The sequence below is a fragment of the Amphiprion ocellaris genome, chromosome 24, assembly GCF_022539595.1.
Source record: "Amphiprion ocellaris isolate individual 3 ecotype Okinawa chromosome 24, ASM2253959v1, whole genome shotgun sequence".
Classification (NCBI taxonomy): domain Eukaryota; kingdom Metazoa; phylum Chordata; class Actinopteri; family Pomacentridae; genus Amphiprion; species Amphiprion ocellaris.
The window spans coordinates 9,440,623-9,457,662 of NC_072789.1; the positions used below are offsets into that span (position 1 = coordinate 9,440,623).

Here is a 17,040-nt window from a genome sequence, read left to right on the forward strand (position 1 = left end):
TAAACCTCTGCTGTGTTTTGTGTTTAAGAGCGCAGAGCTCGACTGCGAGGAAGGACTCGGCAACGTTGCCCAGAAACAGAAGATTTCCTTCCTGGAGAACAACTTGGAGCAGCTCACTAAAGTCCACAAGCAGGTACAGACACTAATCAACCACTGCGATTAGATTTCTGATAATATTACTGAATATAAATGTTAACCTGAGCTGAAATAGAGGCACCAAAGACAGAATAGCAGTGGCATCCACGCCACAATGTGCAAAAACAGAACACAAAACACCAATTAACTGCACTTTAGCCTGCACTACAAACAAGCTGCTTCTCCATTTCTACTCTTAAGCTGAACTTCTCCTGGTCAAACTGCTTTGCTAACAAATGTTTCTGCTCTCAGAAGTCTAGTCTGTGTTACCACTAGCTCACACAACTTGTTCAAACAAACAAAAATCCAATTTAACGACACAGATAGAAAATATTTCACTGCAAAACGAGTGAAAACTCTCCAGACCTTCCTAAAAACAGTCCAACCTGCAGCAGAAAACCTCACAAAACCACATGGAGCACCCTTGAGATAGCTGTCCAAACAAAACTACAAAAATCTAACTCTACCAGAGAAACCTCTTTAAATGGAGAATCAGGACAGTAACTCTTACCTTCTGGACAACACATGCTGGTTCACAAACAAGAGAAAAGACTGTATCTGACTCCCTACAGCCAAGATAAAGCCACAACTCAGCTGCACCAAATCTACTAATCACTGCACATGTTAGCACCATATGCTAACTGTGGCTAAAGAACCACATTTAACAAGACAACTATCCAGTACAAACCCCTAAAACACACAAAGAAACACATTAAAGACGATTTCACTGCTGGAAGCTGCAAGCCAACACCTAAAGAACAAACTGAAGCAACGAAGCCAAACCAGGTTCAGTGGTGCCTGTGAAGACAAACAGAGGAAATGTTTGACTGCTGCTAAATGAACCAGGAAGATGCTGAGCTGCTCAGGTGTTCCTGATAACACCAAGCAGCCACCTGGACAGCCAATAGGAACACAGCTTCCTGGAAGTGCAGAGGGAGGGGTTAGTGAAGTATGTTTAGTTTGAAGTTAAAGTTTTATGAGACAATTTGAAGCAGAAAGTTAACAAAGAAAGCTGAAAACCACCTGAAATCTCTGCATATTCACACATAGAATGTCTGAATATGTCAAACTGGTTTCTTAGGACAGCTACCATTGTAATCCGGGTAATAATCCAGGTTCCTCATCACAGTACAAACAAACCAGTTGGATTCATTGCCGTACTCAGGAACACATCATTCCTGAAAGTTTAAAGCAGTAAACTGCACATTTTTTAATAAACAGGAGGAAAAGAAGATGTTTTGCTAAAGGTCTCCACAACAAAGTGCTCAAAGATGTTTTTCTAGCCAAGAAAAAAGCTTCACAGTTAATTCTAGTCCCTACATACACCTTATATCTACCGCTGCTCGGTTGGTGGGATCGTCTATGGGTTCCAAAACCAAACCTGCTGCCTCCAGTTTTCATTGACAACATTTCCTGGAATAATTAGACAAGACATTCCCAACAAACGCAAAGATAGAAACAGATCTGAAACGTCAAATATCCAACATCAACGACAGTTTGGCCTGCTGACAGACATTCTTAAAACCCGTATACGTGGTTTAGGTGTTGTTTCCTGGACCTTAATTACTTTCCACTTCTGCCCTCAGCTGGTCCGAGACAACGCCGACCTTCGCTGCGAGCTTCCCAAACTGGAGAAACGTCTGCGAGCGACGGCCGGACGAGTCAAAGCTCTGGAGAACGCCCTGAAGGAGGCCAAGGAGAACGCCATGAGGGACCGCAAGCGCTACCAGCAGGAGGTGGACCGCATCAAGGAGGCGGTGCGGGCCAAGAACATGGCCAGGAGGGGATACTCTGCACAGATCGGTGAGCTTTTACTTCTAGTTTGTGAAAATGTTACTGCTATTGATGAGTCTACAGAGCTTAAAAGGAAGTTTGGGCTCGTTGTTTAGCTGCAACTTTAGTGTTTTGGTTCATTCTCATGAGTCGCTGGAAGAAGAAAAGGTCTAAAAATCTGTATTTTTTATTGACATTCTTAAGTACCACAGTAGAAAACAAGAATTAAAACAGCAAAAACTTCCTCCATTTCACAAAAATGTTTCTAGGCTCACTTGAGGTAGTTTAAATGTGCTTCATGTGCACGTTTCTTAATAGATCCTGACTGTACTATCTGACCGTATTTTTTTTTTTGCATCTCAGCGAAGCCCATCAGGCCGGGTCATCATCCGCTGTCATCACCCATCTGCAGCTCCATCAGAGCTGGAGGCAACGACACCCACAACAACTGAAACACAGCAAGTCACCCTCTGGGCACGTTTTCCTTCAAGTGTTTCACATTTTCTGTAAAGTTTATTATTGTTTTTACTGATCTAAAAAAATATCAGTGTCGTACTCAAGATGACCACCAGGGGGCAGATGTACACGTAAACGTTGATTATTTAAGCAGTCTTTTTTATAAATAACAGGGAATAAGACCCATTATGTGCAACAGCCTAATAATTTTGCTTCTCGCTGCAGACAGACCATAAACAACTCGACGCATGCTCGCCATCCCACCCGGAACCACAAGCCCCGCCCCTCCTGCTGGAGCACCAATGGGAGGCCTTCACAACAGTCTGTCATCACTCAGAGAAGTGAACATCCACAGTGTAAATACTGAAACGAGACACTTTTCATTTGCTGAGCATCCAAACATCAGAGGCCTCATTTATAATGTTTGAAATTCTGCTTTCAGGAGAAAACTGACGAATCAGAGCCAGTTTTTCTTCTGTGACTGATTGTTGAAATTATGCAACCAAATGGAGCGTAACATTTATAAATGAGGCCCTGAGTTACTTTCTGAAGACACGGATTAGAGATGAAATTCAGCTGCTGTGAAGTTTTGCAGGTGACATGTTGAGGTTTGTACAGCGTTGCAGGAGAAGCAGACTTTACATTTATAACGTTATACAAGCGTTTGTTCATTTAAAGGGAGATTTTGACATTTAAGTAAATGTTTGCTTTCATTCAATTCAATTTTATTTATATAGCGCCAATTACAGTCAAATTGTCTCAAGACGCTTTACAGAACCCATATGCCACAAGAATATCAACACCGCTCATATCCGTCCATTCGCGGTGAAGCTACAGCCAGCAGCTGGTTAGCGTAGCTTAGCATAGTTACCCACGACTAAAGCAAATTCAGGTGGATACAGATGGAAATGAAATTGAAACTTTGGGGCGACAGTTTGTGATGCTAAATGAGTCTGATTGAGGTAAAGTGATGCTGTCAACACATTTTTAAAATTTTAACTATTGTTATTAATATTGTTTGCTAACATTAGCATCGAGGGCTAGCATGTTTAGCACTGCTTGGCAACACTGTGCTGCTCCAGGCGCTAGAGCTAAATCATAGAGGCAAATTTAAACAGCTGATGAATGAAACAGTTGACTTTTTCTTCTATTTATGGATAAAATTGTTTTAACATGCTGCCACTTACTGTTCTAATGTAACCAGTGTTTGATATTTCTGGACTGGATCTCTAAACTCCTCACATTACTAAATAATCTGGACATAACATTGGTCCAGACCAAGATCCCAACAGATTTCACCTCCAAAAACAACCTGAACTCCTGTACTCAGCACAGCTTAAGTTACTGGAATTAAAAGTTGTATTATTTTACCTTTGCACAGAGCTAGGCTAGCTGTTTCTCCATCTGAGCTAAGCTAAGCAGCTGCAGGCTACAGCTTCAAGAAATGATCAAAGCAGGGCCTTTAAGTTTCTCACTTTGATAACGTTGCAGTTAGAGTTGTAGTTGAGATGGAAATTAAATAGCAGCTTGTTTGTTCCTGTTTCTGTACTAATATCTCTGAAGTTTGTCAGTTACACAACGTCCCAGTTTGCTCTTCTGTCTCCCTACAGGTGACAGTAATGAAAAACACTATGAGGTGTGCTCATAATCAATCCAAAATTGCCTCTAAAGTCGTATTTTGCTACCGTCCAGGGACACTGACCAGCCAATCAGATGCTCCCTGGACTACCAGAGCGGTGCTACAATCAGGTTTATTAAAAAACTAGTTCGGGGTTTGAAGTTTTGTAAAGTTCTGTCGTCGCTCTAAAGACTCCGATCAGCCAGTCAGAGTCTTTAAGAGCAGATTCAGAATAAAGCATTTCTTTCAGCCCAGAAACCAAAAACTAATCTCAAAATTTGTGCCTTGACAAACACCAGATTGACCGGACTTCCACTGAGCACCTTTAGAGAGACTAAATCAACTCATTTCTGTAGATTTACATGTCAGTGTTTAAAGATCAATGGGAGCCCTTTGCCTTTTTACAGATGTATTGTGTGCTGCTTTCCTTCATGCTGCCGGCTGGGCATGCTTCTGAATGTACATTATTATCTGTTTTAGTTGGACAACCGGAGGATTTGCTGCTTTCGTTCCCCCCAGATGTTGTTAATCTGATTTATTCGGTGTTTAGCGGTTTGGCTGCAGTCTCACTCTACACTAAATGAATGTACCTGCATGGACTGGAGCTCGTGTTAAAGGCATGCTCAGGGAGGCCGGTTTGTAAACACGATGTGTTTACCTCATCTCGATGTACATTTTGACCTTTAGCTCCCTTGTTTCTTTCAGCTGTGGCATCATATATCCCAATGTAACTGATGCAACTAAAGCTAATAAAGATCTATCTATTTAACTTTCTGTTTTTTATTATTGTTTTCTTCAAAATAAGATCCAAACCACAACTTCCTGGTGTCTCGTCATGATATAATCTTTAATCCCTATACATATATTTCCCTCTGTAACATTGCACATTATCATCATCATCAGTTTTGGACAGAACAGACAGATGGGGTATTTTGGTCAGGTCACAAGGAAATTAATAAAAATAATCAATAAATAATAGAAAAATCTTCTTCACACAGTCACATATAAAGTTCTACATATTGAATACAACAATGTAACAGGACGGTTAAACCATTGTATCTGTACAAATAGATTTTCACCTTTTTTTTCACATATTTCACATACTGTATGATATACTGCTCTTTTGGCCAACATTACAGAACAGCGAAGGGTTACAGGTGTAAACCCCGGTTCTCTGAGTCTTTAAAGGTTCCCAAGAGTGAGGATGCTCTTCTCCAAACCCGGGGCAAATAATATTTCAGAATCATTTTGCGAGCGGGAGAAGAAGCGCAGTGGTTTCACTTACTGGTAAATAATATTTGTCCCAGGTGTGGTCTCTTTGCAGTTCTTTTTCTCTCCTATCCAGGATGATGCTGGCGGACGATATTTATGTTATAAAGCCAACACACTGCACACTTTTACTGCAGAGAAAAATGAGATCAGTGGACGTGAACAAACACTCTGGTAAACAACAATGTTAGGGCTGGGTTTGTTTCAGAAAGCACCTTTTGACTAAACCCGCGTTACAGTTGTTAAAGTACAGCAGAAAAGAGGCAAAGTCTGTCCTTAGGTAAGCTGGAAATATTTGTCTTTTTTATTTAGCAGACTTTTCAGGAAGTAGATGGAGAATAATTAAAGCTCTCATGTAGAAGTCAAACTTCTTTTGGATCCTTGAGGACAGTTTGTGTCTAATCTTAGTGTATGTAAAGCTGTTAACTTATTAGAGTCACATGTATTGCTTTGACATCTAATAGCCGGAAATAAAATTACAGTAGTGGCGCTGGTCAAAATGACAATGAGCTCTGTAATGTTGTTTGGACTAAATAAAAAACAGCAGTATAAATATCAAACATCATTATGAGGAGTCCGAATTATTGTGCATGATGCTGCTCACGTGAGGTTTCTCACTTGATATTTGGCAAGACCTAAAAGGAACATTCCATCAAAAATCTGTAGACATAGACCTCACATCTTGGTTTAAAGGAATATTCTATTAATATTCATCAAATGTGGATGTGAACATTGGTCCTCAAATGTAGACCTAAAAGGTTAGTTTAATGGTATATTCCATCCAACATCGTTAAGCACAGACCTAAAAGGTTAGTTTAAAGGATTATTCCACCCAAAATCTTTCAATGTAGACAAAAAAAGTTAGTATGAAGGAATATTCCACCTTAAATGTAGACCTAAAGGATGGTTCCTAACGGAAAGAATATTTCAAGCTGCTGCCAACTATTATTTCATTATTTAATAATCTGTTATCGTAGTAAGGCAAACCTATTTTCGTCAGTTTTTTAGCGTGGAAGTCAAAAATAAAGAAGTGCTTCGTGTTTACCGGCGTGACTTAGTCAAAAGCTGCCAAAGCAACCCGAGCCCCGTCATTCAGCACAGTTTCAACACAGACACGTTCACATGCATCCGCAAACCTCTCAGCACTCAAACACCCACAGCCAGGCGGCCGGCTGGTCGGGCCGAGGCTCGGCGGCGTCCTCAGACCCACGAGTCGGGGGATCCCGTGAACTTGTTGGCCCGGTTTGAAGGCCTCCGCGTGGTCGAGTAGAAGTCCACGTAGTTGGTGTTGGCTTTGAACCGCAGCGACTGGCCGGCGTAGGCGTCGGGCGACGACGGCGTCAGGTGGACCGGCTCGTCCTCGTAGGGCTCCTCGCCGTAGCCTTGAGGGGACGACAGGTACATTCGGTAGCTGTTGTAGTTCTTCCTGTCGGGCTCGTCGTAGAATGGCTCTGGGTGCTGCAGGAACCACAAAGTAGACCATCCAAGAATTATAATCATCACATTTTTGGAACTATTTCTGCTCGACCATTTCTGATACACTGCCTGGCCAAAAAAAAGCCGTACACTCTAATATGTTGTTGGACCGCCTTTAGCTTTGAATATGGCACCCGTTCGCTGTGGCGTTGTTTCGATAAACTTCTGCAGTGTCACAGCATTTATTTCTGTCCAGAGTTGCATTCATTTTCCTCCAAGATCTTATATTGATGATGGGAGAGTCGCACCGCTGCACACAGTCTTCTCCAGAACATCCCAAAGATTCTCAGTGGGGCTGAGGTCTGGACTCTGTGGAGGTCAATCCATGTGTGAAAATGATGCCTCATGCTCCCTGATCCACTCATTCACAATGTGAATGAGTCCTGGAATCTTCATCTTGGAACATGTCCATGTCATCAGGGAAGAAAAACTCCACTGATGGAAAGACCTGGTCATTCAGTATATTCAGGTAGTCAGCTGACCTCATTCTTTGGGAACATAACGTTGCTGAACCTGACCAACCCCAGATCATAACCCTCACAGGTTTGTAGGCACTAGGCATGATGAGTGCATCACTTCATCCCCCTCTCTTCTTACCCTGATGCCCCCATCACTCTGGAACAGGGTAAATCTGGACTCATCAGATCACATGACCTTCTTTCATTGCTCCAGAATCCAATCTTTATGCTACATAGCAAACTGAAGCTTGTCTTTCTGATTAGCCTCACTGATCAGTGGTTTTCTTAGAGCTACAGCTGTTTAGACCCAATCCATTGATTGACAGATTAAAATCCTTTCTATGACCACAGGATGTGTTTTCCAACACGGTTGTTTAACAAATGAGAAGCTCCTCACTGCATCAGCTGGGGTTCAATAAGTTGTTGCAGCTGAAACATATTCATCACTGCAATAATTATCCAATAGAAGGCTCTTACCTGTTTGCTTAGGTTTTTTTTTTTTTTTTTTTGGACAGGCAGTGAATATTAGTAGAAAATGTGGGCAGTTATAAGAACATGCAGGAAATTTTAGTGTCATGTCAAAAACATTTTGAGATTTACATCACAACATATCAGGAACTTTTAAAGATAAAAACCTGAAATGTTCTCTGTTATTTCTCATCACTAATTTAAAGTCATCGATTCAGAATCCACAATATTAGATAAGATGTAGTCTGAAAAAAATGCATAAAATATAAATTAATCAAATGACCGATCATGTTAAATCTTGTTGATGAACGGTGCTTCGATCTGCAGGACTTTTGGAGCAAATCAGTGAAGAAGCTTCTTATTATTGAACTATTCTTAACGACATTACATCTGAGAATTAGGAGACAAGAAAGGACCATAAATAAACACAAAGAAAAAAAATCTAAATGTGCAAAAACACCATGACATTTGATCAGTACACCTTTAATACTCAATCATTTCCTGTTTTCAATCAGCTCTGCTAAATCCTGCTCATGTTTACTGTCTAGTGTTGCTACTTCATGTTAAAGAAAAGTCTTCTCACCTGGGATCTTCTCAAATCCTCTCCTGACTGGGAGGAATACGTTCCAATGAAATATGGGGTTTTCTTCTCAGACCCTGAAGGAAGCAGGAAAAAACATTTAGTTCTTTATTTTAATCATAAAACGGCCAGAATGTAGTCTGGAAGCAAGATGGTGTAGTTAAAGCTGTGTACAGTGTAAAAAACAAACAAACTGTAAAATGTGGTGAAAATAAGAGCAAACATTTGTTTTAAAAAAAAAAAAAAAAAAAAAAAAGCATTTTTAGTTGATTTGAATATTATAAAAAATACAATAAAATATTATTTCTATGGTCACATTATAAAATTTTTTTTTTTGGAAAAATTACAGATTTTTCTTTAGATTTGTGTAGTTTTCACATTTTCGCTCTGTTCATTTACAGTAAACATCTTAATATCTTTTTTAAATGAAAGTTTGCATAGTTATTATTTGCATATTAGCAAATATTTAAGATACAGATTTTTTTTCCAATAATAGCAAGTATGTGTAAATGAACAATATTTTAGCTGATTTAAATACAATAAAATGCTGTAATTTTACTGTCAAACATTGTAAGATTTATAAAAATACAGATTTTTGACGTGAACATTATTCACAGTTTTAGCTTGTTTTTTATTTTTTACTTTTAACATGTAAATTATTAATATTAGATAAAATTATTACTGTTTTTTTGTCTGATTTTAAAGTTTAACAGTTAACATCTATATTAATATCTTTATTTCCCTGAAATTTTACTTTGTGTTTATTTGGAATTCAGCTAAAAAGGGAAAAATCTACATTTTTCAAAATAATATTTAAGATACAGATTTTTTTTTTCCAATAATAGCAAATATGTGTAAATTAACAATATTGTAGCTGATTTAAATACAGTGAAATGGCATCATTTTACATTGTAAAAGAACGAATTACGATTTATAAAAATACAGATTTTTGATATGGACATTATTCACAGCTTTAGCTTGTTTTTGTTTTTCACAGTCAACATGAAAAATATTACTTTTTTTCAGGTTTTTTTCTTTTAAATATAAGATATTATCAGGCAAAATGAACAAATCTGGGTAAAGAGTAAAAAAAGCAGATTTTGTGTGCGTACTGACCTGTGTACTGCCGTTTGTGTAAACTGTTGTCTCCATAATAAGTGTCGAGTTGCATAGATGACTGCGCCCTCTGGTAGTTGGAACTGTGGCGTCGGATCCCGAGCATCGCCGGCGAGGACGTCGCGCTGCCGCCTGACGACCAACAACGTTAAATAAAACGTTACCATCCGTTAAAAAAAGTACTGCTTTTATTGCAGGAAGTGAGCGATGCGGCACCTGATTGGATGACGGGGGACATCTGCAGAGGGCTGGTGGGCAGCGTCGGCTGGGATCGGTATCGGTCTCGTTCCAGAGTGGAGACGGGGGTGATGAAGTGGGTGTAGTTCCACCCGTCCTGTTCAACCAGTACACCATAAAACATCACGATTCTGGCATCATGTGTGTTTAGAGGCGTCTACATGCAGCATTTAGAATCACAGAAACACAGAATCTGAGCAGAAAACTGACAAATAATGAAACAAATCATCAAAAATCACTTCATCGTTGCTGTTTTTGCATTTAAATCAAGCTGCCACAGAGAATAAACTTTAGAAAACTTGATTATTTCACAGCTAAAAGTCGTTTTCAATCACAGAATACAATTTTTGTGTGGGAAGCGTTCACTAAATCAACTTAAATAATCAATTATTAATGAATATATTGCTTTAAAAGCATCTTAAGATATTAACTGGCTTAATTCTGCAAATACAGCAGGTTTTTAAGGTATTTTTTGTTATTTAAGGAGTCGTACTAATTCAAAGTTTTCATGAAGCAGCAGTTTATGTGGAAAGTAAAACTATGAGAGTGTATTTTGTTCACATAAATCCACATCATTACAAAATAAAGCATTAATTTTGGGAGAAATCTGACTCCGTAGCATAAAAAATATTTAAAATTCCTCAATACAAATAATATACAAATTTTAGATTTTAATGTTCTGCTACTGCACCCTGATTAGTACATGCAACACAGGTTTAAATCAGCTCAAATATTGTTAATTTACACATAGTTGCAATTATTGGAGAGAAAAATTTTGTCTGTCAAGGTTTGAAAAATAACGATTTCCGCCGTTTAGCTAATTGCAAATTAAAGCAAAGCAAAATTTCATTAAAAAGATATTAATTTAGACGTTAACTATAAATGAACAGACGAAACTGTGAAAACGACACAAATCTAAACAAAAATCTGTATTTTTTTTAAAACAATAATTTCTTCTTTTAAGATATGTGGATGCAAAATTACTGTTTCACTGTATTTAAATCAGCAAACAGTAAAATTATAATTATAGATCTGCTGTTATTGAAAGAAGATTTTTGTAGAATCAGGTTTTAATTCATCTGAAAAAAAAAATAGAAATATTACCCACATCACAAATCTGTATTTAACTGATCTAAATATTGGATTTTTACACATATTTGCTGATATTTTACAGAAAAATATGTTGACCAAAAATAATATGGTAAATTATTTGTTACTTATTTCAAAGATTTTCTCTGTTTTGTTAAATTACAGAAAATATCTAAGATTTTCTTTTTTTTATTATTTTACCAGACAAAATCTTATTACAGATGGGTTAATTTTCAAAGCTCATGTAATTTAAAGAACGACTTTAACTGAAAGTGTTTATGAAGATTATTGAGCTTTTTTTCACAATAAATCCACATTAAATGATCCGTTGGAGCAGATTTAAATATCATTTTGGGACAAATCTGACTGTATTTGTCAAAAATATTAAAAATTCCTCCATATAAATAATAAAAATGACATAAAATGAAAAGTTTTGAAGGATAAACTGATTATTTCTTTATTCTCCTGTACAGGTTTACAAACATTTCTACAATTCTATCAATCGTGAAGCTTTAAAAAACGACTTTAATAATTTTTTTAACTCCTGAAATTTCACTATTTCCATGTGAGTTTGTTTGCAGTGAACCAAATCGCTAAAATTCAGGTTATTATTGTTGTTTTTGTGTTATTAAATCAAGGTGCCACTCAAAAAAACATTTAGAAAAGTTGATTATTTCACAGGTAACAGTTTTACCAGATCATTTAACTGGACATTCCAATAACAAAACGTAAATTATAGTGTTATATTTGTAATTTTGCGACAAATTTCAACTGAGAAACGTTGACTAATTCTATTTAATAATGAATAAATAGCTTTATTTCCCCATTTAGTTCTGATTTTGTGATGATTTATTGTAATAACATAAACACAGCAGCCTTTTTATAGCTATATTTCACACCTCATGTGGTTTAATGAGTGACTGAGTTGTACTAATTACATTAATCTGTTTTTGAATCTGAGCAGCAGCTAATGTAGAAATAAACAACAACAAGAGCTTCTGTTCACATAAATCCACATTAAACGGTCAGCTGGAGAACATTTAAGTATCATTTTGGGACAAATCTGACTCAGAAATAGTAAAATGTCCCCGATATAAATGATATAAAAGGAACCTGTTTGTAGAGACTCCTCAACTCTCTGTACTGCCACAGTGTGTTCAACACCTGAGCTGCTGCTTTCACCACCTTCATCGAGTATCTGCAACAAAAAACACAGCAAAAGTCAAATAACATGATGAATTATGAAAAACAGAAGATACAAAGTACACTGTAAAAAAAAAATCGGGCAGCAAAAAACACAGTAAAACAGTGAAATGCACAGTGAATCTGCTGCTCGTCATGTGATTCTAAACGGCAAATCTTGTCGTCTATCTGCTCCGTACCCTTTCCCTCGTCCTTTGCTGATGTCCACCAGCTTCTCGATGCCTCCGCTGTCGGCTAAAGCTTTGGCGTTCTCCATGTTGCGGCTGGTGACCTCGTGCAGCGTGCAGCAGACCGACGCCACCGTGTCGTCAGACAGCACCGACGGACTGCCGCCGGGCAGCCGGTTCACCAGATCCCTCATGGCGTATTTTCCTGGAGGACCAGACCCACACAGTCAGATCTGGACTGTAGTGGAGCTCCGTGATGTTCTGGATCTTCTGGGTTGCTAATAATTTAGGAGATTTTAAAACTCTTTGTTTTTAACCACATCTGAGTTTGTTTAATAATGGTGATTTAGACTGGTTTTAGACCGTATTTTTCCCCTTTCAGACCAGGTTTGAATTAGTTTTTGGACTTGTTTTAAACAGGTTTTGACTTGATTTTGGATTAAGTTTGAAACCATGTCTGGGTTTGTTTTTAGACTTGATGTTGGACCAGATTTGGACTGTTTTTGATTTTCTTTTAGACTGGTTTCAGACTGGTGTTAGACCAGGTTTGGATTTGTGTTTTGGACATTTTTTATTTATTTATTTTTTTTAAAGATTGCTTTTAGATTTGGTTTTAGGACATTGCTTTGCACCAAATTTAGATTTGTTTTGGACTGTTTTAGACTAGTTTTGGATTTGGTTTCAGACCAGGTTTGGATTCACATTTTAAGCCTGTTTCAGACTGATGCTGTTTCAGTCTTGTTTTCGTCCAGATTTGAACTAGTTTTGGTTCTTGTTTAGACTGGTTCTGGGCTTCTTTTAAACTGGTTCTGGAGTCTTTTAAACTGGTTCTGGACTTCTTTCAGACTGGTTTTTGGTTTTTAGACTGGTTTTGGACTTCTTGTAGACTGGTTCTGGACTTCATTTAGACTGTTTTTGGAGATTTTGGACTTCTTTTAGACTGGTTTTAGAAGTTTTGGACTTCTTTTAGACTGGTTTTGGGCCTCTTTTAAACTGGTTTTGGGATTCTTTTAGACTGGTTTTGGATTGCGTTATATTTTTATTAGTGAATATAAGTAAAGACAACAGCTGGTTCTACGTATTTATTTTATTAGATCGGTTTTATCTGCTCATAAATCAACACTCTGGACAGATTCTCTTGTTTTCTGTTCTTTTAGGGGTTTTTGTTTGACGTGCAGCAGAAAATACAAATCTTGAGCTACTTGCTGCGTCTTTAGACGACCTGGTAGAACTCAGTTTTGCTGGTTTGGTACCAGTTTGATGCATTAACCTGAGCTGGTTCCTGTTTTCAGACTGGTCGAAGGACTACTCAGCAGCTTCTGATGTTCATGACTCGAGCGTAAAGACGATCTTTTCAGTTTCTGTTGACTCATGAACACGTGTTTTCTCACCTATCAGCTCCTTGTTGCGTCCGTCCAGTGCCATGTTTCTGAGCGCCGTGGCGACGGAACAAACCACCCGGTCGTTGTCCATCCTCAGCAGCTCCACCAGGATGGGAAGACCTTTCTCTTTACGCACCGCCGCCCGGATGTAGGCCGAGAACTGCACAGATAAACAAATACACAGCGTTTCAAATATTTAATCCTTCATGTAAATGATCAGATTCCACACAAGAGATCTTTAGTTTCCTCTTCTGAAAGGTTTATAGAGAACAGAAACAGACCTAAAGATGTTCCAACAATGTTCTGAGAGAGTTCTACTAATGCTGTCAGTCAGAAGTCTTTTCTTCTTTTAGTTCCCAGAATGTTCTTCCTAAACGCAGAATAATGTTCTCTAAAGCCCTTCTGAAAATACTCTTCTTAAATGTAGGACAACGTTTTCTAAAGATGTTCTCAAATCCACCAAATCTGGAAACTGTTCTTTTTGTAAATCCTGCAGAGAAACGTTTCAACTGTTCTCCTCCACTGTTGGAGTTTCAAGGCTCCAAATGAAAGCTTGAAGATGAAATGCGAGGTGAGTGACGTTCTACCTTCCAGTTCCCAGCGGAGAGGTTCTGCAGCGACCCAGCGGCTCCCTCCAGCGTGGCCGGGTTGGAGCTCTCGGCCAGCAGGTTGAGGTACGGCTTCACCACCATCGGATGCCACAGCAGCTCGGCTCCCCTCAGAGACTGAGAGAAACCCGGGATCGGACCGACGCCGTCCCACTGGAAGACAGACCAACCTGTCAGAACCTGCAGAACTGTAGCTCAGGAACAAGAACACTGGTTTTAGATTCTGTTTTGGATTTTGTTTTAGACCATCATTGGGTTTATTTTTGGACTCATTATAGACTGGTTTTTGATTGGTTTTAGATCAGGTTTGGACTGATTTACTGCTTTTTTTCAACCAGGTTTGGACTGATTTGGGATGTTCTTTTAGATCAGATTAGAATTTGTTTGTGGATTGGTTTTAGATCAGATTTGGACTGGTTTTAGATTTTGTTTCGGACCAAGTTTGAATTTGTTTTTGGACTTGTTTAAGACTGGTTTTCGACCAGGTTTATACTGGTTTCAGACTCATTTTAGACCAGTTTTAGACTGATCAACTGCCTTTTTTCCAACCAGGTTTTGACTGATTTTAGACTAAGTTTTAACTCATTTGGGATCTTCTTTTAGACCAGGTTTGAACTTCATTTTGGACTAGTTTTACGCTTGTTTTAGACTTGACTTCAGACTTGGTTACTTGGCTGAATCCAATGAGAAATAACAGTAAAAAGTTCTGGGGTTTTTCATGTCTTTAGTAGTTCCTGAGATATTGTTGTTCAAACAGTCTCAGATTTCACTGTGTTAAAGTATTTGATATATCAAATTAAATTTTACAAATGTCTTTCTAAATACTTTTATCTCATGTGAGTAAAAATTCAGGCAAATCAGAGTTGATCTGTTCTAGAAAGTTAATGATTACAGACAGTTCTGTTGATGTATTTTGAGTATTTTTAAGTCGCTCAACATCTTTCACAACCTCCAGAGCTTAAATACTTTAAATACCCCCCTGCCTGCTACCTTGCTGTCGCCCCAGCCGCCCCTCTTCCTGCCCCGCCGCCTCTTGCCCCAGCAGAGGTAGTCGAGCTCTTTGGCCGGCGACGAGAAGCCCAGCAGGGTGTCCAGCTCCTGGTTGCCGAGGAGACGGGAGGACGGCATCTCCACCTCCAGGCGGTACGAGAGGTTCCTCAGAGTGCAGACGCTGTTCTCCACGATCTGGAACCAGAGGATGGTGTTAATGCAGGTCTGAGCCTGAAGGTGGCGCTACAGGAAACATCAGGAAGCTCCACAGGGTCAGACAGAGTTCAGTTTAGAAATCAGCTCTGTTGTATTTCCTCTGTTTTTAAGAGAATCCGTCTGCACTTTTATTTATTGATTTTTAATACATTTTTCTATTTTATTGTAATTTTATCTCTAACATATTATTAATCTTTTATCTCATCTTTTTTTCTATTTTAGTTAATCACATTTTATTTTTCTATCAGTGTGTGTTCACTTCATACATTTTGCTTGTCCTGTTTTTTGATAATTCAATTTAATTCATCTTTATCGCATGTTTTTTTTCCCCCACATTTGTCTGTAAAGTTTTTTAAATAACCTCTCTGTATTTTAAGGTGCTATATAATACACCTATTGTGATCTAGAAATGCTCTTTAATATTTCAGGTGTAAGACAAGTTACTGTTTTGTTTATGGTGCCATTGCTGGTATTTATTTGGATTTGGCAAATATTATGTGTAATATTTCAACATCAGGTGTGATATTTTACTTTGTGTGCAATATTTCAATTTCATGGGAATATTTCATGTGCAATTCTACTTTATCTTGTCTAATATTTCCGTTTCGGTTCATTAGCATTCAGAATATTTCCACATCATGTGAAATATTTAATTTTCATTTGCAGTATTTCTTCTTCTTTAGGAATTTTACTGATATATATGGAATCACTTTAGATATTTTTAGGATTTTTTGGAAGATTTTTACTCATTTTTTGAAAATATTTACAATAATTTTCTTGCCACATTTGGGGGATTTTTTAAAAAAAAATAAAACTTTTAAGGGAAACTTTTAAGGAATTATTGGAGTTTTCTTCCTGAAGGTTTTGCAAATTTTCAGAAAGTTGGGGAATTCTTTTTTGCTGATTTTTTGGGATTTTTTCACACAAGGAAACAATATTTTTTGGTGCCCGTAAATGAAGAGAACAGGAGGGTTAATACGTGTCAAATTAGGAGGTTACATGAAAGCAAAAATCTATTTTTGAGTGAAAAACTGCTATTTTTTTTTAGCATGTCTGGCTTATTTTAAGACACCATAGCTTGACAATCCTGGTAAAATAGAGCTTAATTTTAAGATCTCAGTGTTCTAAATATCATCTCTTATTTCAAGAAATCTTATCAAGCCATTTTTCACTTGTTCTATTGGCAGATTTTTTCAGTTATTTCAAGGTAGAAGTTCCTTGAAATAAGCTTTTTTTTTCTTGTTTTGAGAGGGGCATTTATTTCCAGTGTAGCTGCACCTTGCTGTCATAGTCGGACGTGTTGACGCAGGCTTTGAGGACGTGGAGCAGCGAGTCCACCAGACCTTCGCAGCATCTCAGCTGACTCCTGGCCTCCTCGCCGGCCGAGCTCAGGTTCCTTCAAACACAAACACGAGCAAACATGAGCTGCAGTGAGCGGATTACCCCACAGGGTGGCTTCAAACCTGCCCGGATACAGTAAAAGGAGGCGGCCGGTTCTCCAATAGGAGCCGCTGACATGAGGAGACTGCACAACAGCGCCGGACTCCCACAATGCATTTCTATAGCATCAATCCACAGCCCGAGGCGTCGCACATCCACCTCCCTGCAGCACAGTGTTATGTTTGAGCAGCTAAAGCATCTTCAAACACACCTGAGCAGGAAGCTTCACACTCAGCGGCTTTAATTCACTCAACAGATGCTCTTTCTTTTCTCTTCTGAGTGTTTTTTGGTAAATAAAGAGAAGCGTCTCGTCTCCAGATGAGACGACTCTTCATGTTTGCTAAGTTTAAAAGAATAAA

At 38.3% G+C, this 17,040-nt stretch overlaps 2 protein-coding genes across 6 annotated transcripts in view; one reads left to right on the plus strand and one right to left on the minus strand.

Moving 5' to 3' along the window:
• The window catches only part of LOC111564001 (kinesin heavy chain-like), a 31,917-nt gene extending 27,166 nt beyond the window's left edge, over window positions 1-4,751 (plus strand). For 2 of the 3 annotated variants that reach the window (XM_055008486.1, XM_055008487.1), the window contains exons 24-27: window positions 29-133; window positions 1,722-1,938; window positions 2,272-2,386; window positions 2,594-4,751. In XM_055008486.1, the coding sequence (XP_054864461.1) occupies window positions 29-133; window positions 1,722-1,938; window positions 2,272-2,360 (411 nt within the window). In that variant the 3' untranslated portion in view covers window positions 2,361-2,386; window positions 2,594-4,751. The remainder of the gene's footprint in view (window positions 1-28; window positions 134-1,721; window positions 1,939-2,271; window positions 2,387-2,593) is intronic. The other variant, XM_055008488.1, reaches the window with a different exon arrangement.
• Window positions 4,752-4,805: 54 nt separating this feature from the next.
• Window positions 4,806-17,040, minus strand: part of LOC111564000 (plakophilin-4-like) — a 64,238-nt gene continuing 52,003 nt past the window's right edge. For all 3 annotated transcript variants that reach the window (XM_055008483.1, XM_055008485.1, XM_055008482.1), the window contains exons 13-22: window positions 16,520-16,637; window positions 15,026-15,220; window positions 14,015-14,188; window positions 13,437-13,587; window positions 12,058-12,250; window positions 11,789-11,873; window positions 9,566-9,683; window positions 9,350-9,481; window positions 8,237-8,310; window positions 4,806-6,709 (exon numbers count right to left, since the gene is read on the minus strand). In XM_055008483.1, coding sequence (XP_054864458.1) covers window positions 6,452-6,709; window positions 8,237-8,310; window positions 9,350-9,481; window positions 9,566-9,683; window positions 11,789-11,873; window positions 12,058-12,250; window positions 13,437-13,587; window positions 14,015-14,188; window positions 15,026-15,220; window positions 16,520-16,637 — 1,498 coding nt within the window. In that variant the 3' untranslated portion in view covers window positions 4,806-6,451. The remainder of the gene's footprint in view (window positions 6,710-8,236; window positions 8,311-9,349; window positions 9,482-9,565; window positions 9,684-11,788; window positions 11,874-12,057; window positions 12,251-13,436; window positions 13,588-14,014; window positions 14,189-15,025; window positions 15,221-16,519; window positions 16,638-17,040) is intronic.